This window comes from Ctenopharyngodon idella, chromosome 9 (genome assembly GCF_019924925.1).
Source record: "Ctenopharyngodon idella isolate HZGC_01 chromosome 9, HZGC01, whole genome shotgun sequence".
Lineage (NCBI taxonomy): Eukaryota > Metazoa > Chordata > Actinopteri > Cypriniformes > Xenocyprididae > Ctenopharyngodon > Ctenopharyngodon idella.
Genome location: NC_067228.1, coordinates 4,776,522 through 4,797,994, shown reverse-complemented (window position 1 = coordinate 4,797,994; position 21,473 = coordinate 4,776,522). Strand labels below are relative to the sequence as shown.

The 21,473-nt window shown below is 37.9% G+C and overlaps 2 protein-coding genes across 2 annotated transcripts; one reads left to right on the top strand and one right to left on the bottom strand.

Moving 5' to 3' along the window:
* The first annotated feature begins 3,247 nt into the window (after positions 1-3,247).
* On the top strand, positions 3,248-8,880 carry mettl5 (methyltransferase 5, N6-adenosine). Its single transcript, XM_051905465.1, has 7 exons — positions 3,248-3,648; positions 6,889-7,003; positions 7,097-7,278; positions 7,714-7,796; positions 7,886-7,937; positions 8,545-8,594; positions 8,751-8,880. The coding sequence occupies exons 1-7, from the start codon at positions 3,549-3,551 to the stop codon at positions 8,790-8,792; spliced, it is 624 nt and encodes a 207-aa protein (XP_051761425.1). The 5' UTR covers positions 3,248-3,548; the 3' UTR covers positions 8,793-8,880.
* A 3,185-nt stretch (positions 8,881-12,065) lies between these two features.
* On the bottom strand, positions 12,066-21,427 carry klhl23 (kelch-like family member 23). The gene is made up of 4 exons (XM_051905461.1): positions 19,328-21,427; positions 15,763-16,980; positions 12,752-12,904; positions 12,066-12,581 (listed from the first exon to the last, which is right to left on the bottom strand). Exons 2-4 carry the CDS (start codon positions 16,973-16,975, stop codon positions 12,271-12,273), a joined length of 1,677 nt encoding a protein of 558 aa, XP_051761421.1. The 5' UTR covers positions 16,976-16,980; positions 19,328-21,427; the 3' UTR covers positions 12,066-12,270.
* Positions 21,428-21,473: the final 46 nt, after the last annotated feature.

Genomic DNA, 21,473 nt, shown 5'->3' with positions numbered 1-21,473 from the left:
ATAGGACAGTATGTAAACAGGAAGCGAAGTGAGGGGAACAGGATTAGGAAATGTGCACAACCCAGGACTTGCACTCAGGTCTCCCAAAGCACAACAGCACTATATGTCAGCATGCTGCCCACGAGGCTATCGGCGGCCAAATAACGTCAATTTGATAATTATTAGAACCTCATTGTGTAAAAACAATGGGGGGAACAGAATCCGGCGGCAAACAATCCAGCTGTCGGGATCCGATCCCCCACCCATTATATGAGAGATGTTGATTTTTTTACTTTAAAGATGCTGATTCTATTCTGTGTGTGCATGGAGCTTAACCAGCATCAGTTTAATACATTTTAGAACCTCCTTGTCTAAGAAATGGGGGGAACAGAATCCGACGGCAAACAATCCAGCTGTCAGAATCCGTTCCCCCACCTATACGATGAGAGATGTTGATGAAGTGCCTTAAAAATGCTGATTCTATTCTGTGTGTGGATGGAGCTTAACCAGCATCAGTTTAAAGATTTATTTTTGGCTTTTTGCCTTTTATTATTATAAGACAGTATGTAGACAGGAAGCGAAGTGGGAGAGGGAGAGGGGGACGGGATCAGGAAACTATATGTGAGTGTGCTGCCCGCAAAGCTATCGGCGCCAACTAACCAGCATCAGTTTGATACATATTAGAACATCATTGTGTAAGAAACATGGGGGGAACAGAATCCGACGGCAAACAATCCAGCTGTCGGAATCCGTTCCCCCACCTATATGATGAGAGGTGTTAATGTAGTGGCTTAAAAGATGCTGATTCTATTCTGTGTGAGGGTGGAGCTTAACCAGCATCAGTTTAAAGATTTTTTTGGGGCATTTATTATGATAGGACAGTATGTAGACAGGAAGCGAAGTGAGGGGGACAGGATCAGGAAATGTGCACAACCCAGGACTTGCACTCAGGTCTCCCAAAGCACAACAGCACTATATGTTAGCATGCTGCCCACGAGGCTATCGGCGCCAACTAACCAACGTCAATTTGATAAATATTAGAACCTCATTGTGTAAAAACAATGGGGGGAACAGATTCCGGCAGCAAACAATCCAGCTGTCAGAATCCGTTCCCCCACCCCCATTCATGAGAGATGTTGATGTAGTGCCTTAAAAGATGCTGTTCTAAGCATCAGTTTAAAGATTTATTTTTGGCGTTTTTGCCTTTATTATGACAGTATGTAAACAGGAAGTAAAGTGTGTGGGGGGGGGGGAAAGTCCACAAGCCAGCACTTGAACTCACATCACCTGACACACAACAGAACTAAATGTTGGCGCTGCCCAAGAGGCTATCTGCACCAACTAACCAGCATCAGTTTGGTAAATATTACAACCTCATTGTGTAAGAAACATGGAGGGAACAGAATCCGATGGCAAACAATCCAGCTGTCAGAATCCAGCCGTCCTTCATAGAGCAGCCCTTAATGAGTCCTTCGTGGACAAATTTGGGCACGAATGTCACAGGTGTGATCCACAAAATGTCTTTAAATAAATGTCAACACAATATATTTAATAAAATAAAAACACTCAATGTATGCATTTCAGTGTTGATTTTTTTTTTTTTTTTTTTTTAAACCTCTATTTACTTCTAAAATTACTATATTTTTCATGTAATTTTTCCAAAAAAAATTGTCCCCAATTTTTTTTTTAAATATTCATTCCAGTAAGCTATAACCACAAACATTTGGCATACGTTGGTGATATCTGGTCACATATGTTGGTATAAAAATGGCAATTACATGAAATATCAATGGACCCTATATGGCTGTAGCACTCACTGGCTGCATAGGCTGAAATGTATAAACCAATGTTAACAAACTTAACAAAACTTAAGTTTTAAATTTTAAATCTGGGTGTCCTGTAAAGAGCATATTCAGGGCTTTTCAGAGATACCAAATGTTTGGAGGTTTGACTATGACAACAACTGTCACAGACACGCCAGGCTCCACCATCAGCCAATCACAACGCACCCTGTCACCAGAGTACTGATCACCGGCACCTGCACCTCATGAGCACCTCATCACCCTCAGTATAAAGAACACTCACACACATCACTCTATGTCCGGTCTCGTTTGCATCTACACTTACCTGTATGCTTACCTTAAGGACTCCAAGCGATCTACTTACCTGTCTCCAGCGTCTCTTGTTCTCCTCGTGTGATTCTCCGTCAGTGTGTGAGTGTTCTCCGTTCTCCGTTCTCCGTGTCAAGATTCTCCAGCGTCACTCAAGTTCTCCACAACTGCAACCAACATAAGGACTGTATCACCATTCAGCACTCCATTCATCGTCACTGCTTAAGTTATATCCACTTTCACTGCTGTTCCACTCTACTGGTGTCAATAAACTACCTTGTTTGCGAATTCCTGTCTGCGACCCTTCTGTATTGTAACAACAACTTCTCCTTGGTCTTTATTTTTTATACATGTCCACTGTAGTGGACTCAAGAGGCCCGTTTGAGAAAGGAGGTTAAGTAAAATCTCTGAGTATGTTAAAGGGTTAATTCACCTAAAAATGAAAATTCTGTCATTAATTACTCTCATGCCGTTCCACATCTTCGTGGCAAATTAAGATATTTCAATCTATTATTTATCAATAATAAACTTAATGAAACACATTTTAAAATTATACATATAATTTATCCAACAAACCAGTTCCTAAAAAGATATAAAACTGAACTTTCTGATCTTTTTTTAATGTACTGTATGTATTATTTTGGATTGATGTGAAATATTTATTTAAGTGGCATTAAAATTAACACAGAGAAAAAAGATGTTATTTTTTATTATGACAAAAAATATATACATAGACAAGAGTCACATTTTTTTATGTTAAATCCTATAATATTACTTGGTAAGTTTCACATACACAAATGAATGAAAGGATACCCAATATCACCCATTTCAAGGCTTAAGATTTACTTTGAAACATTACAAGGACTTTCAATCCACAAAACAATCAAAACTATGGACATTTATAAAGAAATAAATTCCTCTTTTTATTTTTTATCATACATGTATACCCTTTTCTGTTATTTTTCTTCTTCCTCCTTAATATGCGAATATTTTTCTTTAATATCTTTGATATGAATGTTATCTTTAACGTTCATCATATAAAATACTTGATGTTAAAAATGTTATTAATGTTTTATGATGCTATGGAAATATTTGTATCATTCAAAATGTTACATGTATGTTTTGTGCCGCATGGTAGTAATCATCCAGCAGATGGCGATAATATGCTCGGCCGGCAAGATGAGCTTGCAGAAGAAGAAGAAAAGAAAAACACACATGTAAGAAGAGCGCTATATGTGTTCATATGCGATCCACTGTGTGAAATCTCCACTTGAGGACAATCACCTTATATTAGTAGGAGACATCGTATGATCGCTGTGACACATCAGTCACGACATCATGATCGTTAGGCGCTTCAGTTAAGAGAGTCGGTCAACCTTCCTCATCCGATTAACATTCGCATTAAATATATCAATACAGGCTGATATGAGCTGGATTAACTGATCATCTGATGTAAATATGAAGCTCAAAGAGCTGGAGAGCTGCCTTCAGCAGGTGGATGGATTTGAGGAGCCCAAAATACTCCTGGAGCAGTACCCCACTAGTCCTCATATAGCGGGTGAGTGCTGTGGGTTTTTTATAGACTCAATAATGACACTTTTAATTAATGTACGGTGTGTATTTGTGAACGTATGTATGTGGTCTGCCAATGTCAGGTACATAAACATGAAAAGAACATGGCTATATTCGCAGTATGGGTCATTGACAAATAAAGCTTCAACAAATGTGTTTTTTAAAAATCTTTTCAAAACTGATGTAATGCATATTTTTTGAGTCATGTACAGTGTGTTTAAACAAGTTTCAGTTGTTAAATAACATGTATGTCGAAGTGAAAAACTTGACTGTTTTTATGTCAGGCGGTACAACCAAATAGTATACTTTAGTTGTACCACCTGACATGGAAAGTGTACCAACCTACCTATACTTGAAATGAGCAGTATTTGAGAGAGATCTACAAACCTTTTCACTCTGCCATAAGGATCAGTTGGGGTCGTCTGAATGATGCATTGTCATGTTTACCTTACCTGTTATTACCTTCTCAATACAAAATAAAAGAGCCATGTTTGCAGTTGTGCCACCCTGACATTTGAGATTATACAAATTTTCAGTTATCTTAGGTTTCAAACCTAAAATGATGCCATAGTATTTAGTTTTTAATTTTTTATTATTAAGACACCATTTTAAATAGTTTTTTTTAGTCTGTTCATTTGTTCGGAAAGTTGCACCACCTGACATTTTAAGATAACAAAACATAAAATAATATGTATTAAATGTACTAAAAATGAATTTAAACTAAATAGACTTTATAGAATTGATATGTCATGCATTTATCAAATTATTTTAAAAGGAAATAATCCACTTGGACACAAAAATATGCAGGTCGTGTCATTGACCCGTACTCGTATTCTTACTATTCCTGTGGTAATTACTGTGCAAATTTTCTGTCTTCCATATCTGAAATACTGCGCTAGGTACTGTATATCACAATTCAGTACATTTGTCTTAAAGTCACCATGAAATCAAAAGGACAATTCCTTTTTTTTTTTATGGAATATTGAATCATTTATTATAAATGATTTATCTGTGCACACCATTACTTTTTATTACTATTATTATTATTCACATGCCCTCGTAATGTTTAAAGGGGGGGTATCACACACAGTTTCTGCCAATCTCATGTTAATCTTGAGTACATATAGAGTAGTAGTGCATCCTTCATATCTCCAAAACGTCTTTAGTTTTATCATATTTATAAAAGATACATACGCTGTACTGAGTCTTTCTGAAAACAGCCGAGCGCCTGGAGGCGTGTCGTGTGAGCGGAGCTAAAAAGTGACGAGCTGTCACGAGCGCAGCAAAATTGCGTAACGATCGTCTACAAGCTATCAATGGTCAGCTAAACACATGTATTTAAACACACACAATACACCATCGCATTATCCCTGGATAACTTTTGAATCACTATGATGAATATAGCGTATAGTGAATGATGAATAATGAATTTATGAATTCACTACGTTCGTGTTGTTTACATGATATGCACTTATGCGCCTATTGCCAACAAAACAGACATTTAATGAAGTTTTACTCAGCACCTGCGGTTCCGACTCATGACCGGGATCATTACCGCTGTGACCGCTCCATCTTTCAGTTTCAAATGATCTGTAAATCCAGCGTAGAACTGGGCCTTGTTTATGAAACCATAAGCGCCGATCCCGAGGGCTCGAGCAGCCACGGAAAACACGAGATATTCTCCATTCATTTTAACCAATAAAAAAGTGATTGCAACTATCAGTTTCTATGGTTATTTTAATAACAAATATCAAGAGCGCATCAATGTAGTGTGTGAGCACAAAACCCTCAGCTCTACTTAACACTGGGTTCTTTGGGAAGCAAGGTTATCTTTCCCTCACAACCAAAAACACACTTCTTTGGTGACATTGTTGATTTCGTGAAGTCCTGTGCAGCGCTGCCGATGACTTCCGTAAAGCCGAACGCGCGTTGATGGGCGTGCTGACCTATATGACGTCACACAGCCCCATACTTGAAAAAAAGACAGCGAAGTTTATGAGGATTTGTAAGAGTATTTTTGGCACAGAAATACTGTCATACGTCCAACTTGTGTTTTGAAACTTTGGCCATGTTTAGCATGAGAATCCAACTCTTTAACAGTGTAAATAAGTCAGAATACATGAAATAGCATTAGATGTTCCGCCATGTTGTCATTATCATGTGACCTACCAGTGTCAGTTGCGTTGCTTCATTGGCATCCGCAAATCATCTCCCGTGGCCTCATGGGATAGTAAAGTGTCCATCATATGCACACTTCAGAATATCACCAGAAGTATAGGTCATCCGGGACTTGCACAGCAATAGCGAACCACAATGATTCAATCACTTCCCGATGGATAAAATCAAGTACCTCCCTAAATTTTTTCTTGTTCGAGAAGCAATTTTACTCGGATATATGTTACATTAAAAAAACATTTAAAACATTTTTACATAAAATTGTGTAAAGATTGGAAATTTACAATGTTTATATGCAAGATGACAAATAGAAACCTGCTTCTGCTGTGAGATAAAAATTTTAAAAAGGTAATTGCAACTTTTTATCTCACAATTCTGAATTTATTTCTCACAATTCTGAGCTTGTATCTCACAATTCGGAATTACTCAAAATAACACAATTCTGGCTTAATTTTTGCAATTCCAAATTCATCTCACAATTTTGAGTTAACATCTGACTTTTTTCTAAGAATTATGAAATTATAACTTGCAAGTCCAACGTTCTCAGAATTGCGAGTTTATAACACAATTCTGAAATTATTTTCTCACAATTTCGAGTTAACGTTTCTCAAATCTTTCTCAGAATTGCACGTTTATAATACAATTCACACAATTATAACACATAATTCTGACCTGTTTGGACATAATTATGTGTTACAAGCTCAATTCTGTGAGATAAAAAGTTGCAATTACCTTAATTTTTTTCTGTGACTGAAACGGGCTTGCATAAGAAGCCACTCACCGAATGAAATATGAATGTCATTGTCATGTGACAGAAGGTGCGTTCACACGATGTCGGAATTACCGTAATTACGAGATTACAACTTGTAAAAAGCATTCACATCATTGTCGAAATCATGATTACGACTTGTAAACCCTGAATTTTCTATATATTATATATATAATTTACATATTTATTTGTCCTTTGTCTGGTACGGAAGGCCTTTTTGTTTTAACATAATTTATTATGGCATAATATACCATTCTGTTGTCCTATGTGTTTTGTCTGTAGGCTGTATGTTGTACACCATACACAACACATTTGATGACATACAGAATAAACTAGTTGCAGACCTGGGCTGTGGATGTGGAGTGCTGTCTATAGGAGCTGCTGTCCTTGATGCTGGGTAAGACCAACTTCATCCTTCTATCCATGGCCTAAAATTACTCTAGTTTTAAAAATGAAATGAATCAACATAACCTTAATCTTTCCTTACAAGACTGTGTGTCGGATTTGACATCGACGAAGACGCCTTGGATATATTTAAAGGAAATGTTGAGGAATTTGAATTGTCAAACATTGATGTGGTCCAGTGTGATGTGTGCTCTATCGGATCCTCTTACGTCAAGAAGTTTGACACGGTCATCATGAACCCTCCATTTGGCACGAAGCACAACCAGGGTAAGAGTCAGCTAAACCTCAACACGCAATGCTTGATTTCACTTTAACTTATACAGTCAAACCAAAATTTATTCAGATCCTTGAACATTTCATTCATTAATACAGTTTATTCACTATAGTTTAAAAAAATGGTAATAAAATATGACAAGATCTCAGAGTTAAACTGTGTCAGAAAAAAAAAAAATCTTAATTATGTCAGATAACACTTAAGCAAAACATGATCAGGTCAAAGTGTCTGAATAATTTTTGGTTTAAAATTTTTATCAATTTTACTGGTAGTCCACTGTATGAAGAATATTTGGGTATAATTTGTCACAGTTTACTTTATTTTGCTATCCTCACTTACATAAATGAACTATAGTGTCCTGCACCCACTATGTCAAAAATGTCTGAATAATTTTTGGTTTGACTGTATATCAATGTCTTCCATCTCAGGTATTGACATGCAGTTCCTGCGGACAGCGATTTCCATGGCAAGTACAGCAGTGTATTCCCTTCACAAGACCTCAACACGAGATGTAAGCTAACCCATTATATCATAATTTCACAGCTTCAACTCTATACATGAGAGAAAAAAAACTTACAATTGAATTGTATTTTTGTTCAGCACATTCAGAAGAAAGCAAATGACTGGAAAGTGAAAATGGAAGTCATTGCAGGTAAATTGTACTACACCTATAAACATACGACACACTACTGGGTCAGAAAGACTTCATTTGAAAGAAATTATTATTTTTATTCATCAAGGATGCATTAAATTGATCAAAAGTGACAGTAAACACTTAGATTTTTTCAAATAAATGATTCTTTTCAATTTTTAAAAGAAGAAACTTGGGAAAAATGTATCATTGTTTCCACAAAAATATGAAGCAGCACAACTGTTTTTAACATTGATAATAATAAGAAATGTTTCTTGAACAGCAAATCAGCATATTTGAATGATTTCTGAAGGATCATGTGACACTGAAGACTGGAGTAATGATGCTGAAAATTCAGCTTTACTGTAATATGAATAAATTGCATTTTAATATATATTCAAATAGACAGTAGTTCTTTCAAATTGTAATAATATTTCACAATATTACTGTTTTTACTGTATTTTTGATCAAGTAAATGCAGCCTTACCAATTCCAAACCTTTGAATAGTTTTATTGTTTTATTGCAAGCAGGATTTAATGCACTACCTGTAAGTTGTAATAAGCTTTAGTTTGTCATAATATGATGTGATGTTTTATTTATCCTGAACTGTTGTTGTGTCCCTCACAGAGCTCAGATATGACCTGCCAGCATCTTATAAGTTCCACAAAAAGAAGTCGGTAAGTCCATGTTTTGCTGCAAACTTGTTAAGTTGAGAACAGTTTCATTTTCATATTTTGCATTGCCACTGGCAACATGTAGTCACATTTTTTTTTTTTTTTTCAGACTTTACCATGATAAACTGCTTATATAATTTTTTTATCTGATTATTGTAGGTTGATATTCAGGTGGACTTCATTCGATTCACTCCAACATAAAGGTGTTGAGCGGAAAAGGAGTTTGTTTTGCTTTGCAACATTTTAGTAGGGTTTTTCACTGTTGTACAAAATAAATTTTATAAATTAACATACTGTATCATTTTTGGGTGGATACCACAGAAAAATTCCAGCAATCCGGTAGAAACACACTTGTGGCGAGGGGGGCGTGGTTCAGCGGAGTCGGCAGCGGGAGAGAGAGTCAGGAGACGAACGGTGAGTGAGTGGGTTAAATGCAAATGACGAACACCTGTCTCTTGTTTCAGTAATTGGTGTGGAAAGAGTATATAACACCAGGAGAAACAGGAGTGTGTGAGAGAGAGACGGACTACTGACTGCTGCCCCGCTGGTGATCTACGTGTGAGAGAATTGTGAATGATTTGTGACCGCTTTGTGCCTGTCTGCACCCCTTTTGTTTTGTATTGTGAGAATTAGTGCAAATAAAAAGCAGTCAGTAGTCAAGCCGACCCTGTCCTCTTCCTTCCTGAATACTGAACTTTGCTACACTGGTGCCGAAACCCGGGAAGGAAGACGGAAGCCGCCGCCATGCAATCGTCCTCCGGATCGCCATTTGCGGAGATTATCACCTCCCTCGCGGTCATGCAACAAGAACAACACCAGGCCCTGCTGGACTTGAGACAGGATCAAGAGAGGTGTTTCCAAGTCGTTGTTCAAGCCCAGCAGGAGGACCGCGAGAGGTTCCGGAGCTGGATTGACCGGGAGGTTCGACCGGAAGCCCTGGAACCTCGAGCTGTGCCCGCCCACCTACCACTCCACAAAATGGGATCTGAGGACGACCCGGAGGTATTCATCGATCTTTTTCAGAAGACGGCCGAGCTGTCGGGCTGGCCGCGGGACCAGTGGCCGATGCGCCTGGTCCCGCTGCTCTCCGGGGAGTCCCAGATAGCGGCACAGCAGCTTCCGGTGCAGAATCTCCTGGTCTTCGACGACCTAAAAAGGGCCATCCTCCAGCGGGTCGGCCGGAGCCCTGAAGAACATCGCCAGCGGTTCCGTTCCCTGGAACTGGGCGAGTCCGGCCGACCGTTCGTGTTGGCCCAACAGCTCCGGGACTCCTGCCGCAAATGGCTGTTGGCTGAGGGAAGCGACGTGGAGAAGATTGTCGATCGAGTGGTACTGGAGCAGTTCATTACTCGGCTCCCACGGAGGACAGCAGAGTGGGTCCAGTGCCACCGCCCCATGTCGCTGGACTCAGCCATCCACCTCGCGGAGGACCATATGGTGGCGTGCCCAGGGGTCGGCGAACCCCTCCCATCTGTCTCTCTCTCTCCTTCTTCCCCTTCTGTCTCTCTCTCGTCCTGTCCCTCTCCCCAGGTCCCGCCCACCTGTCCATCCCGGGGGCGGGGCGGGGTTGACCAGAGCCAGTTTGGGGGTCCCAGAGCCCCGCCCAGGAGGGCGGGACTGACTTCCGCTGGACAGGACCCCGCGCCTGTTTCTCCTGGTGTTATATACTCTCTCCACACCAATTACTGAAACAAGAGACAGGTGTTCGTCATTTGCATTTAACCCACTCACTCACCGTTCGTCTCCTGACTCTCTCTCCCGCTGCCGACTCCGCTGAACCACGCCCCCCTCGCCACAACACTGTTGTTGGAACTTTATTTAAATTTGTGCTTTTCACAGTTTTGGCAGCATACACAGTGGAACATCATCACAGTAACTAAAAACAATAAATTACATCACACACATTTTTTAGTTAAAATCCTGGGTTCACAACTGTATTACAAATACAAAATCATCTAAATAAATACTGATTAAGGAATAAATACACTTAAATCATGTTTAAAATACCAATAGAGTTTAGTCTTTTGTTGCAAAATACTAAAAAGTCACCGTGCAAAAAGTGATGTGCTGTAACTGATTGTGCTGTTCAGTGTATATTTAGAAACACCCCTTTATGTTCCAGCACAGATAACAGACAAAGGCCCTGTCCCAAATGGCTCCCTAAACACTTGCGGTCTTCCTACGAGTCCGCACTTTCGTGACGTAACGACAGTCAGGAAGAAGTCTGCCGCGGAGCTCGCACCAATGCGGGCTCAGCAAAAGCACGCATCGAGGGCGCATATCAGCTGCAAAAGGGGGCGCTCGCGAGCACCCTTCTGAAGCCTAAAATTGACAAATTGGACACCCTACAGTCTCGTGGACTTAACGGACACACGCACAAGGCAGCCATTATAAGTCCACAAGAACAAAAAGTGCATAGAAGTGTGCCATTTGGGACAGGGCCAAACTGTTTCTCACACATTATCAGTGACTTCACATGTTGAACAAATATAATATCATACTGACATCATAATTCACCAGTAGAATTATATATAGTGGGGTTCAAAAGACTGAGATTTTCAGGGCAACAATTCAAGTGATAAATTGAAACTGAAAATGTACATGAGTTTCAAAATTCTTAATTGGTTTTCTCCCTTTTGGAGCTGACATGAACAAAACCTGATGATCATGATCTCTAGCATGATTTGAGATGATCCAAAGAGCATTTTGTGTTTAAACGGAAGGAAGAACATCTGACCGTCTACAAAAAGTCAGATGATCAATGTAACAAATTTACAGGGTTCCTACGCAGCATGGAAAAGTATGGAATTTGATCTTGGTAATTTCCAGGTCTGGATAAGTATGGAGAAATATTTGTGTTTCCCTACTATTGCCCCTATTTTGTTGTCTAAAGTATAAAAATAATAATTTCTAAAAATACAAAGTTCTGTCATGAAACTCTAGATGGCACAGGCTGATAGGTCCTTAACTCAATCTGCGTGCAATCACATCATTCTCTATAGGGCACAGCTGATTGGTTCCTGCTGTATCAGTAGCCAATGAGCTCGCTGCTCAACCTTCAAATACTTGGTCAGCATTTGCCGTAGCAGTTTGCAGCATGCTTTCAGAAACCCTCCACCTTCCCCAGCTCCACAGGCAACTATCACTTTCAAGCTCCAGAAAGGTAGTAAAGACATCGTTAAAGTAATCCCTGTGACTCTTTGAGGTTAAATCGAGATTAAACCACTGGAGTCACATGGATTACTTTAATGATGTCTTTACACTACCTTTCTGTGGCTTGAAAGTGTCAGTTGCATAGGCTGTGTATGGAGGGGCAGAAAGCTCTCAGATTTCATCAAAAAAGATTTCATCAACATTTGTGTTTAAAGATGAACGAAAGTCTTACAGGTTTGAAAAGACACAAGGGTGAGTAATTAATGACAGAATTATCATTTTTGGGTGAACTCACCCTTTAAATATGGTCTGAAAAATCCACAGAGAAGTCTGGAAATTTGAGTCTGGAAAAGTATGGAATTTTGAAAAGGAATCCTGAATATGATTTGTTACCTAGAAATTCAGCACCTGAAGTATTGCGTATTCATTTTACGACATTAACGCTATTTATTTCCACGTTTAAACAAATAAATGTGGTCTCAGCCTTTTAGACCCCACTGGATGTGATTGTGATGGTGTAGTGATTTCACACGCTGAACACACAAACACAGCCGTGTGAGCGTGCGGCAGATGGGAGGTTCCCCACAATCTCCCAGCAGTCTATCTCAGGGTCGTACCTCTCTATACTCTGCAGATACGTCCCCTTAGAGTATGAATACCCTCCTGCTACGTAGATGCACCCATTTATAACGGCCGATCCGCACTCCATCCTTCTCTCCTTCATCGCACACATCTGTCTCCATTCATTTTGCTCTGGGTCGTAGCAATCTGTGATGGTGGTCTGACCGCCGACCAGATAAAGCTTATTGTTTAGGGAGACCGAGCAAAGACCGTACTCTGAAAGTAAAGAGTTTTGATGAGTTTTCAAATGATAAGGGATGGTGAAGATGGGCAGGTACATCATTATGAGAGAAAATAGATGGACTTATTTCTGTTAGGATGCTGCCTTAGAGCCTATGGTGGAGATTACATTTTGGCTTATCTAATACAAAACGTAGGTGGCTCACCAGGATGTGGACATATCGTTGTGATGCTCCACTCATTGATATCTGGCCGGTAAGTCTGAATCTTCTCGTAAGTGCAGGTTCCTCTGTACCCATAATGCCCTCCTGTTACATAGACTCTGTCATTCACCACGCAAGAGGTTGCATTTCCCACACCTTTAAAGTTGAAATAAAAAGATGATAAACTTCCATCAACAGGCATTTTGGGTCTTTGGTATTTGTAAGTTTTTATGTGTATGACAATATATTTTACAACATTTAATTTTTAAATGTAATAGCTGAAATCCTAGTAAAGAGCTGCACTATGCATACAATTTTTGTTTCTTATGCTGCTCACCAAAGCTGCATTTATTTGTTAAAATATACAGTAATGTGAAATATCTTACAATTTTAGATAACACTTTTTATTTGAATATATTTTAAAATGTAATTTATTCCTGTGATGCAAAGCTAAATTTTCAGGATCATTACTCCAGTCTTCAGTGTCACATGATCCTTCAGAAATCATTCTAACATGATGATTTGCTGCTCATGCTGCATTATCAATGTTGAAAACAGTTGTGCCGCTTATTATTTTTGTGAACAGTGTGATACATTTTTTTCAGGATTCTTTGATTAATAGAATGTTCAAAAGAACAGCATTTATTTGAAATAAAAACAAAATCTTTTGTAACATTATAACTCACTTTACTGTCATTTTTTAATTTATTTTTAATCCTTTCTAGCTGATTAAAAGTATTAAACAATCTTAATGACCCCAAACTAGTGTATATACTGTATCTGTATATGTCTGAATATTTTGCCAGAAATGTACTAATGAAACTTTTGATCTGTGTTTAAATTAAAATGTTTTATATCATACCATGGTTTCTGATTTCATTAAGTAACACATGAAACATTGCAAATGACATGACAACATTTAAGTACACAGTCTTGTACTTTTGTCCTTCTATTGACCTATTTTCATCTAAAATAAAATGTTGTAATTCATCTCGGAGCTGGTAGGTTTGGCAAATGGATATTTATCTTTTTTTTTTTTTTTTTTTTAAATCCCTACCAAAAAAATTAGGGAAAAATACTTCAAGAACTGAGGCCACTTAAAAAAGGTTTCAGAACTCCTTTTTCAGTAAATGGTTGTGTAAATAAACTGAAGGTGCTTACTTATGCATTATTCTGTGTCTTTTTGTAGTATAAATAGTGAGAGTATTGTGTTCTCCCTGAAAATTCCAAAAAGAAAAAATGCACTTCAAATACTCAGATGATGTATTTAATTAACCGAAAAAAATAAATAAGTGGGGAACGTTGGACATTTCATGCTATGGAAGCTTGTTTCTGCCACGGAAAAAAAATATATATAATTGTGACTTTTTATCTCACAATTCTGACTTTTTTTCTCAGATTTGCGTGATATAAAGTCACGATTGTGAGTTATAAAGTCAGAATTGCGAGATATAAAGTTGCAATTGCAAGATATAAAGTCAGAATTGTGAGATATAAATATAAACTCGCAGTTCTGACTTTTTCTCAGAATTGCGAGTTATAAAGTCAGAATTGTGAGATATAAAGTCACAATTGCGTGATCTAAAGTCAGAATTACGTGATATAAAGTTGCAATTGCGAGATATAAAGTCAGAATTGCAAAAAGTCAGAATTGCGAGATATAAACTCGCAATTCTGACTTTTTTCTCAGAAATGCGTGATAAAGTCGCAATTGCGTGAAATAAAGTCAGAATTGCAAAAAGTCAGAATTGCAAAAAGTCACAGTTGCGTGATATATAGTCAGAATTGCATGATATAAAGTCAGAATTGCGAGTTATAAAGTCAGAATTGAGTGAGATAAAGTCAGAATTGAGAGATATAGTCAGAATTGCGTGAGATAAAGTCAGAATTGAGAGATATAAAGTCAGAATTGAGAGATATAAAGTCAGAATTGTGAGATATAAAGTCAGAATAGCGAGATATAAAGTCAGAATTGTGAGATATAAAGTCAGAATTGCGAGTTATAAAGTCAGAATTGCGTGATATAAAGTCAGAATTGCGTGATATAAAGTCAGAATTGTGAGATATAAAGTCAGAATTGTGAGATATAAAGTCAGAATTGTGAGATATAAAGTCAGAATTGCAAAAAGTCACAGTTGCGTGATATAAAGTCAGAATTGCATGATATAAAGTCAGAATTGCGAGTTATAAAGTCAGAATTGCGTGAGATAAAGTCAGAATTGCATGATATAAAGTCAGAATTGCGAGTTATAAAGTCAGAATTGCGTGAGATAAAGTCAGAATTGCATGATATAAAGTCAGAATTGCGAGTTATAAAGTCAGAATTGCATGAGATAAAGTCAGAATTGCATGATATAAAGTCAGAATTGCGAGTTATAAAGTCAGAATTGCAAAAAGTCACAGTTGCGTGATATAAAGTCAGAATTGCATGATATAAAGTCAGAATTGCGAGTTATAAAGTCAGAATTGCGTGAGATAAAGTCAGAATTGCATGATATAAAGTCAGAATTGCGAGTTATAAAGTCAGAATTGCGAGTTATAAAGTCAGAATTGTGTGATATAAAGTCAGAATTGCGAGTTATAAAGTCAGAATTGCGAGTTATAAAGTCAGAATTGTGTGATATAAAGTCAGAATTGCGAGTTATAAAGTCAGAATTGTGAGATATAAAGTCAGAATTGCGTGATATAAAGTCAGAATTGCGAGTTATAAAGTCAGAATTGTGAGATATAAATTGCGAACTTTTTTCTCGCAATTGTGAGATACAAACTCGCAACTTCAGAATTGTGAGATAAATATTACCTTTTTTATTTTTTAATTTAGTGGCGGAAACAAGCTTCCATATCATGCACTCAACTGACGCAGACTGACTTATGTAGCAGAGGGGAGGGGCTATCTACTCTGATGTTGGACGATAAAATAACCTTATAAAATTCATACACCACACGGTTGAGTACATAGTATAAGTGCATAGTGTATAGTGCGTCATTTGGGACGCAACTTGAGTTACTCGTACCTTGTATCATATCAGCCACAGGGAACCATGTCTTCTTCAAGGGATCATAGAATTCAGTTTCTCGTGTAGGAGCTCCTGCCGTATATCCGCCTATGACATATATGCACCCACGTAAAGCCACGGAGCAGTGGTAATATCTAGCTGTGATCATTGGACATCCTTCTGTCCATTCATCCGAGTCTGTGTTATAAATCCACACGGTGTCTAAAGCATCTACAGTCTCTGTCCTGTATCCTCCAGTGACGTAGATATCAGGACCCAGAAGTGCCACACTATAACTCTCTCTTGCAAAGTCAGGCATGTCTTTGCCCTTAACCCACGTATTGGAAACGGGGTCCCACATGTGGACTTCACACAGCGGATGCCAGTAATATCCACCAATAACATACAAGCTGCATGTTAGTTTTTTGCAGCAGTGTGAGAAAACTTTGCTTGGCTTCAAGGAGGTGAGAATTAGAGATCGCAATTTGCTTTCAGAGCATCGTTTGCGTAGATCCAAAGCAGTTTTGAGGTATACGTCATTCATGTCGAGATGGATGCAGTTGAGAAGCTCTTTCAGGTGGTCTATTCGAGGAGCCGCGTCGTGGGCGACCCATTTCACCACCGCGTCCAAAAGCGTCGCATCTTTCCACACATTAAGGTTTTCTGTTGCTAATATCACCATGAGCTTTTGGAAATTCACCTCTAGGAACTCCTCCTGAAGTGTAAGTTCCTCAAAGCGGCTCAGTATGATCCTCAAAGCCGCACGCTCCAGCGCAGAGCACACGTGAAGCTCGGCAAACGAGTGCATCCCGAGGCAGTTGTCGACGTCCAGCAGACGAATCAAGAAGTTCTCGCAGGCTTTCTTGAGCGAGCTGAACTGCAACAGGTCTGTGGCCTCCAGAAGACTCTGAACATTGCTCTGGGTTATGCTGATCTTTGAAGTGTAGACGTAGGTCACCAAAGCACCCAGAATCTCCCCGTCTATGCAAGGTAGGTTGATAGTGTCATTTAAACGTTCTCTCATATCTGAGGTAAACATTACCTTGAAGTAGGAGCTGCGGGCTGATAGCACAGCCTTGTGGCAGTGGAAAAGCTGTCCGGATGAAGACTGCAGGGTGATGTCCGTGAACAGACCGCTGCTGTGGAACTCGTGAAGAGCTTCCAGCACTTCTGATGAATGAGAGGCATCGCAGAACTCGTATGAGTAACCGCTTTGACCTTTTCCTGACATTGCAACTGGAAAGAGATGATTTTCAAATGAGTTTTCAAGTGTCCGAAGACAATTGCTAAAATATCCCCAAAGAAAATTCCTTTTAAGTCATGGAAATTTTTATAGTACTTTAGTTGTACTTGGCTCGCGGATATTTTCATTTTGTTAATGAGATATATCATATTACATATATGGGTCATTGACGAATAAGGTTTTTAAAAGTGTAAAAAAACATAATAATGGAGATATAATTAATTTTTAAGCTTTATTAAGTGTTAACAATGAGATTATGTGGTTTTTATAATCAATTAACACTGCTTTTGTCATTTTTTACAAGATGGACAACATTTGTCACCAAAAAAAGTCATTAGGTTTAACCTAAATTTCGGTTTTACCGAATGACACTGTTGGTTATACCGAATGACAATATTTTCAAACAATGCTAACAGGCTGATATCTAGCTAGTTAGCTTGCTAGCTAGCTAACATAAGGACAATCAAACATTTAAGTTTTTTAAATATTACAACATTTTCCATGTTTTATAGCGGTTGTACCGAATGACCTGATGTTTCGGGACATGCGTATGAGCAAGTGAAAACATGAATTTTACAAATAGTTAAGAGAGAGTTAGTTACTTTGAATTCATGACCATGTGGTCCTTTGGCGTGATTTTTCCCCCAAAAGAGTTCAGCGGAAATCCCACCCTGGAGCCGATTCTAAACATTTCATTGGCCATGTCAGTCACAGTAACGATTGCCTACACCCAACCCTGATCCCTAAACCTACCCGTCACTATAACCTCAGCCAATGAAATTGGTTGCAGGGTGGGGATTTCCGCTTGGGAACCGTTTGGGAAAAAAAAATCACGCGGTCCTTTGCAGGTGTCTGAATGATGTCACATCCTGTCACATGATATTGACCGCATGACTTGATCCAAAATGGTCCCTTTATATTGGTTACTCCGAATGACCTCAATTAAATTCTTTTTTATAACAAAGCAACGACTTCTACACATAATTTTAATACCATTTTGCACTGATATATGATGTTATAAAATCATGCCAGAATAAATGGCTGTATTGGCCTTTGGACGGTTAAACCGAATGACCTTTTTGAACATCAAAATCTTTAAAATACCTTTATATGTAGCAAATTATACTTAAAACCTTTTGGATTCAATAAAAGAGATCTAGTTGTACTACTTTACATACTTTGGATGTCATATCTTTGTTTTTTTATTATTTATTAAAGCCTTTGGACAAAAAAAAAAAAAACGTTATTGACCCATTTAATTAGTGAATTAAAATGGCACTACTATACAATTCTACAGATAAGAACAGACAGAACTTATACATTTAGACACACATTTATTCCAGTCAATATTTCTCATTATTATTTCTGTAGGTCAGTTTCTGTATGAACCTTGAAGTCTATAACATCAAAAAGTGGTTGTATATTGTCACACATGTTGACCTAGTGTTATGTTGTCACACCATATGGGGTAAGTTGTCACACCTGGCATTAAACATTATAGGCTTTTTAGGCAAAATGCAAACAGTAAAACAATTACCAAAAAAAAAAAAATAATAATCATGAAAAAGCAAAAAGTAAAAGTGTAACATATAAAATATGAAATTGTTTTGGCCAGGAAATAGTAATAATTGGTCAATTGTATAAAATTACAACTGACTCTTTTCTATTTCAGCTTTTCGGTTAAACTTATTTTTATTACATATTGACTCCTGTCTGAATGTATACTAATCTGTTTTTTTTTCTGGTTCACTTGTTTACTAAACAGATATTACAAAACTATTTTTAGAAATCTTAGTTATGAGCACAAGATTCACACACACACACACACACACACACAAATATCCTAATAAAATGCCATTTTGAACCAGTGCCACTTTAATAGTATCATTGAGATAAGTTACTATAATAGTTTTTATTAAATTTTGGATTAGTTTTTTATCTTTATATTTTCCGTTTTCATTTTAATTATCATTTTAGTAATTTTTATTACTAATTTTTGTTTTTATTTTTTGTTTTAAAATATGTCTATATATAGTCTTATTTCAGTTTTAGTTACCGTATTTCAGTATATAACGTTAAACTAAACGAGAAATTAGAAAACAACTAGCTGAAATAAAGGGTTAATTATTTTATTTAAGTACCCAACATGTTTGTTATGGTTTAAGTTTTAGTTAAATATAATAACCCTGTTATTATATTTAACTAAAACTTTGGACTAGGTTTTTACAAGCAACCTACAAAAGCACTGCTAATGAAAACAGGCATTCATGCAATTTAACTCTTTACTCACAACCGAGATAGAGCTTGTGACAACTAGCCCCTATGCAAAAACAAGCTTACCTGAACCGTAATGACTGATTGACACAGCTCGTCCTTTCTTCGCTGGAGAAGTTTTATCTCCAACAGTGCAACTTGTGTTCGGACAGATCAGACATGTGGCCCCTGTATTTAGCCTCAGCCACTAGAGAATGTCGAGCTCCTATTTTGGTATCTGTGTATAGCTGGAGACTCGCTGCTGTCACCCGCCACTAGTGATTCAACACAGCCGCGTCCTTCAGCCATATGACGACACCAGTGTGTTCACAAGCATCCCATCTTTATAAATACATGTTCAAAATGCCACTATTTGATCGATTTTTCAATCAAATGAGACACAGTACTGTAGCTTTCACGTTTTAGTTGTCATGGCAGTCTTGAGTGTGTAATCCTAATAAGGATTAAAGCCGTTGCATAATAACGCCTGAGGGAAACAGCACCAAGGGCGACCGAACACCAAGAATTAATCCATTCCGAGCGCTTCGCCGTTTTCTGAACTCAAGAGCGTTTGTTTATAGCTTAGTGACGGTGAATTATTGGTGTATAAGTTACCATTAAGTCCACAGGGTACAATAAAAGGACAGAAATAACTCACGGTTACCATGGAAACAGCGTGAGGGTCAGTCAATGAAGCGGGAGCCTTTTCGTGCTTGATGGAGATTTATAAAAGTAAATTTCTGCGAGACTTTAAATATTCTTTCCGATTAAGATGATTCAATTCTAATTTAAATTGAACTCAATATATATAAAAAACAATAATCCCAATTGTTTGCTAACAACAGCTAACAATGTTTGGTTCCTGAAACCTTCCTGGAATATTAGTTTTAAGGTCATGGAATAATAAATAACAAATTGAAAATGCTCTGTATAAGTTCCTATCAGCGTAAAACATTCACACAGGTTTGGAACAACTTGAGGATGAGGAAAAGATGACAGAATTTTCATTTTTGGGAGAACTATCCCTTTAAAGGGGTGGTTGATTATGATTTCACTTTTTTTTTTAACTTTAGTTAGTGTGTAATGTTGCTGTTTGAGCATAAACAACATCTGCAAAGTTATGATGCTCAAAGTTCAATGCAAAGGGAGATATTTTCTTAGAAATTGCTTTTTAAGGACTACAACAAACACTGGTAGGGACTACAATGAGCTTTTTCCTGGGTTGGTGACATCACAGACCCTAAAATTGACATAAACCCCGCCCCCGAGAACACGCAACAAAGGGGGTGAGGCCATGTTGGGCTGCTTTAGAGAAGAGGAAGAGTTGTTGTAGTAGAGTGTTGTTGCCATGCCGTCATTTTACGTCGGACTGCTTCACAAACGAGGGTCAATTCAACGCTGGATTTGCACAAAAGATTAACAGATGGCACATGCTAGTCGGTGAGTTGAATCCACAGCAACTACATAAATTTATCCACTAACCATTCAGAAATGTCCAGTTTCATTCTAAAAGTTGTAACTTCTTCCTGAGTCTCTCCATCAGTGTCGACTCCGGTTTGAACAATGTAAGGCTGAACACCGTTACTGACAATCCTCATTTTGGCTGCGTGAGATTCTCCAGCTTTGTTGTGGTTGAGCAACAGAAGCACGAGCTGTTAAAGCTCCGCCCTCTTCTGGAAAGGGGGCCGGGAGCAGCAGCTTATTTGCATTTAAAGGGACACACACAAAAACAGCGTGTTTTTGCTCACACCCAATTAGGCAAATTTGACAAGCTATAATAAATGATCTGTGGGGTATTTTGAGCTGAAACTTTACAGACACATTCTGGGGACACCAGAGACTTATATTACATCTTGTGAATGAAAAGGAGCTAAATTAATGTATTATCTTGAGAAAAGCTACACACTCCATTAATTAGGGTTAAAAGAACTATTCCCAAACATATAACATGCTAGAAACATAATAATCACAGCAATAATGATCCACTCTTAAGTATTTGCCTTTTAAATCCAAACAGCAGCTTTTTTGGGGCGGGCAGTGTATGAGAAAGAGAGGGAGACTTAAAACAAAGTGCTATTTGTTAATGCATATTTGCATATCTGTTAATGAGACGTTGGAAACAGAGATGGGGACAGTCCCTAAAACTCCATCCTGATGGAAAAAAAAAAAAAAGTTGTACAGTCTATATTAACAGTACAAACTGGTGTCAGTTATTATTTATTTACTTATTATT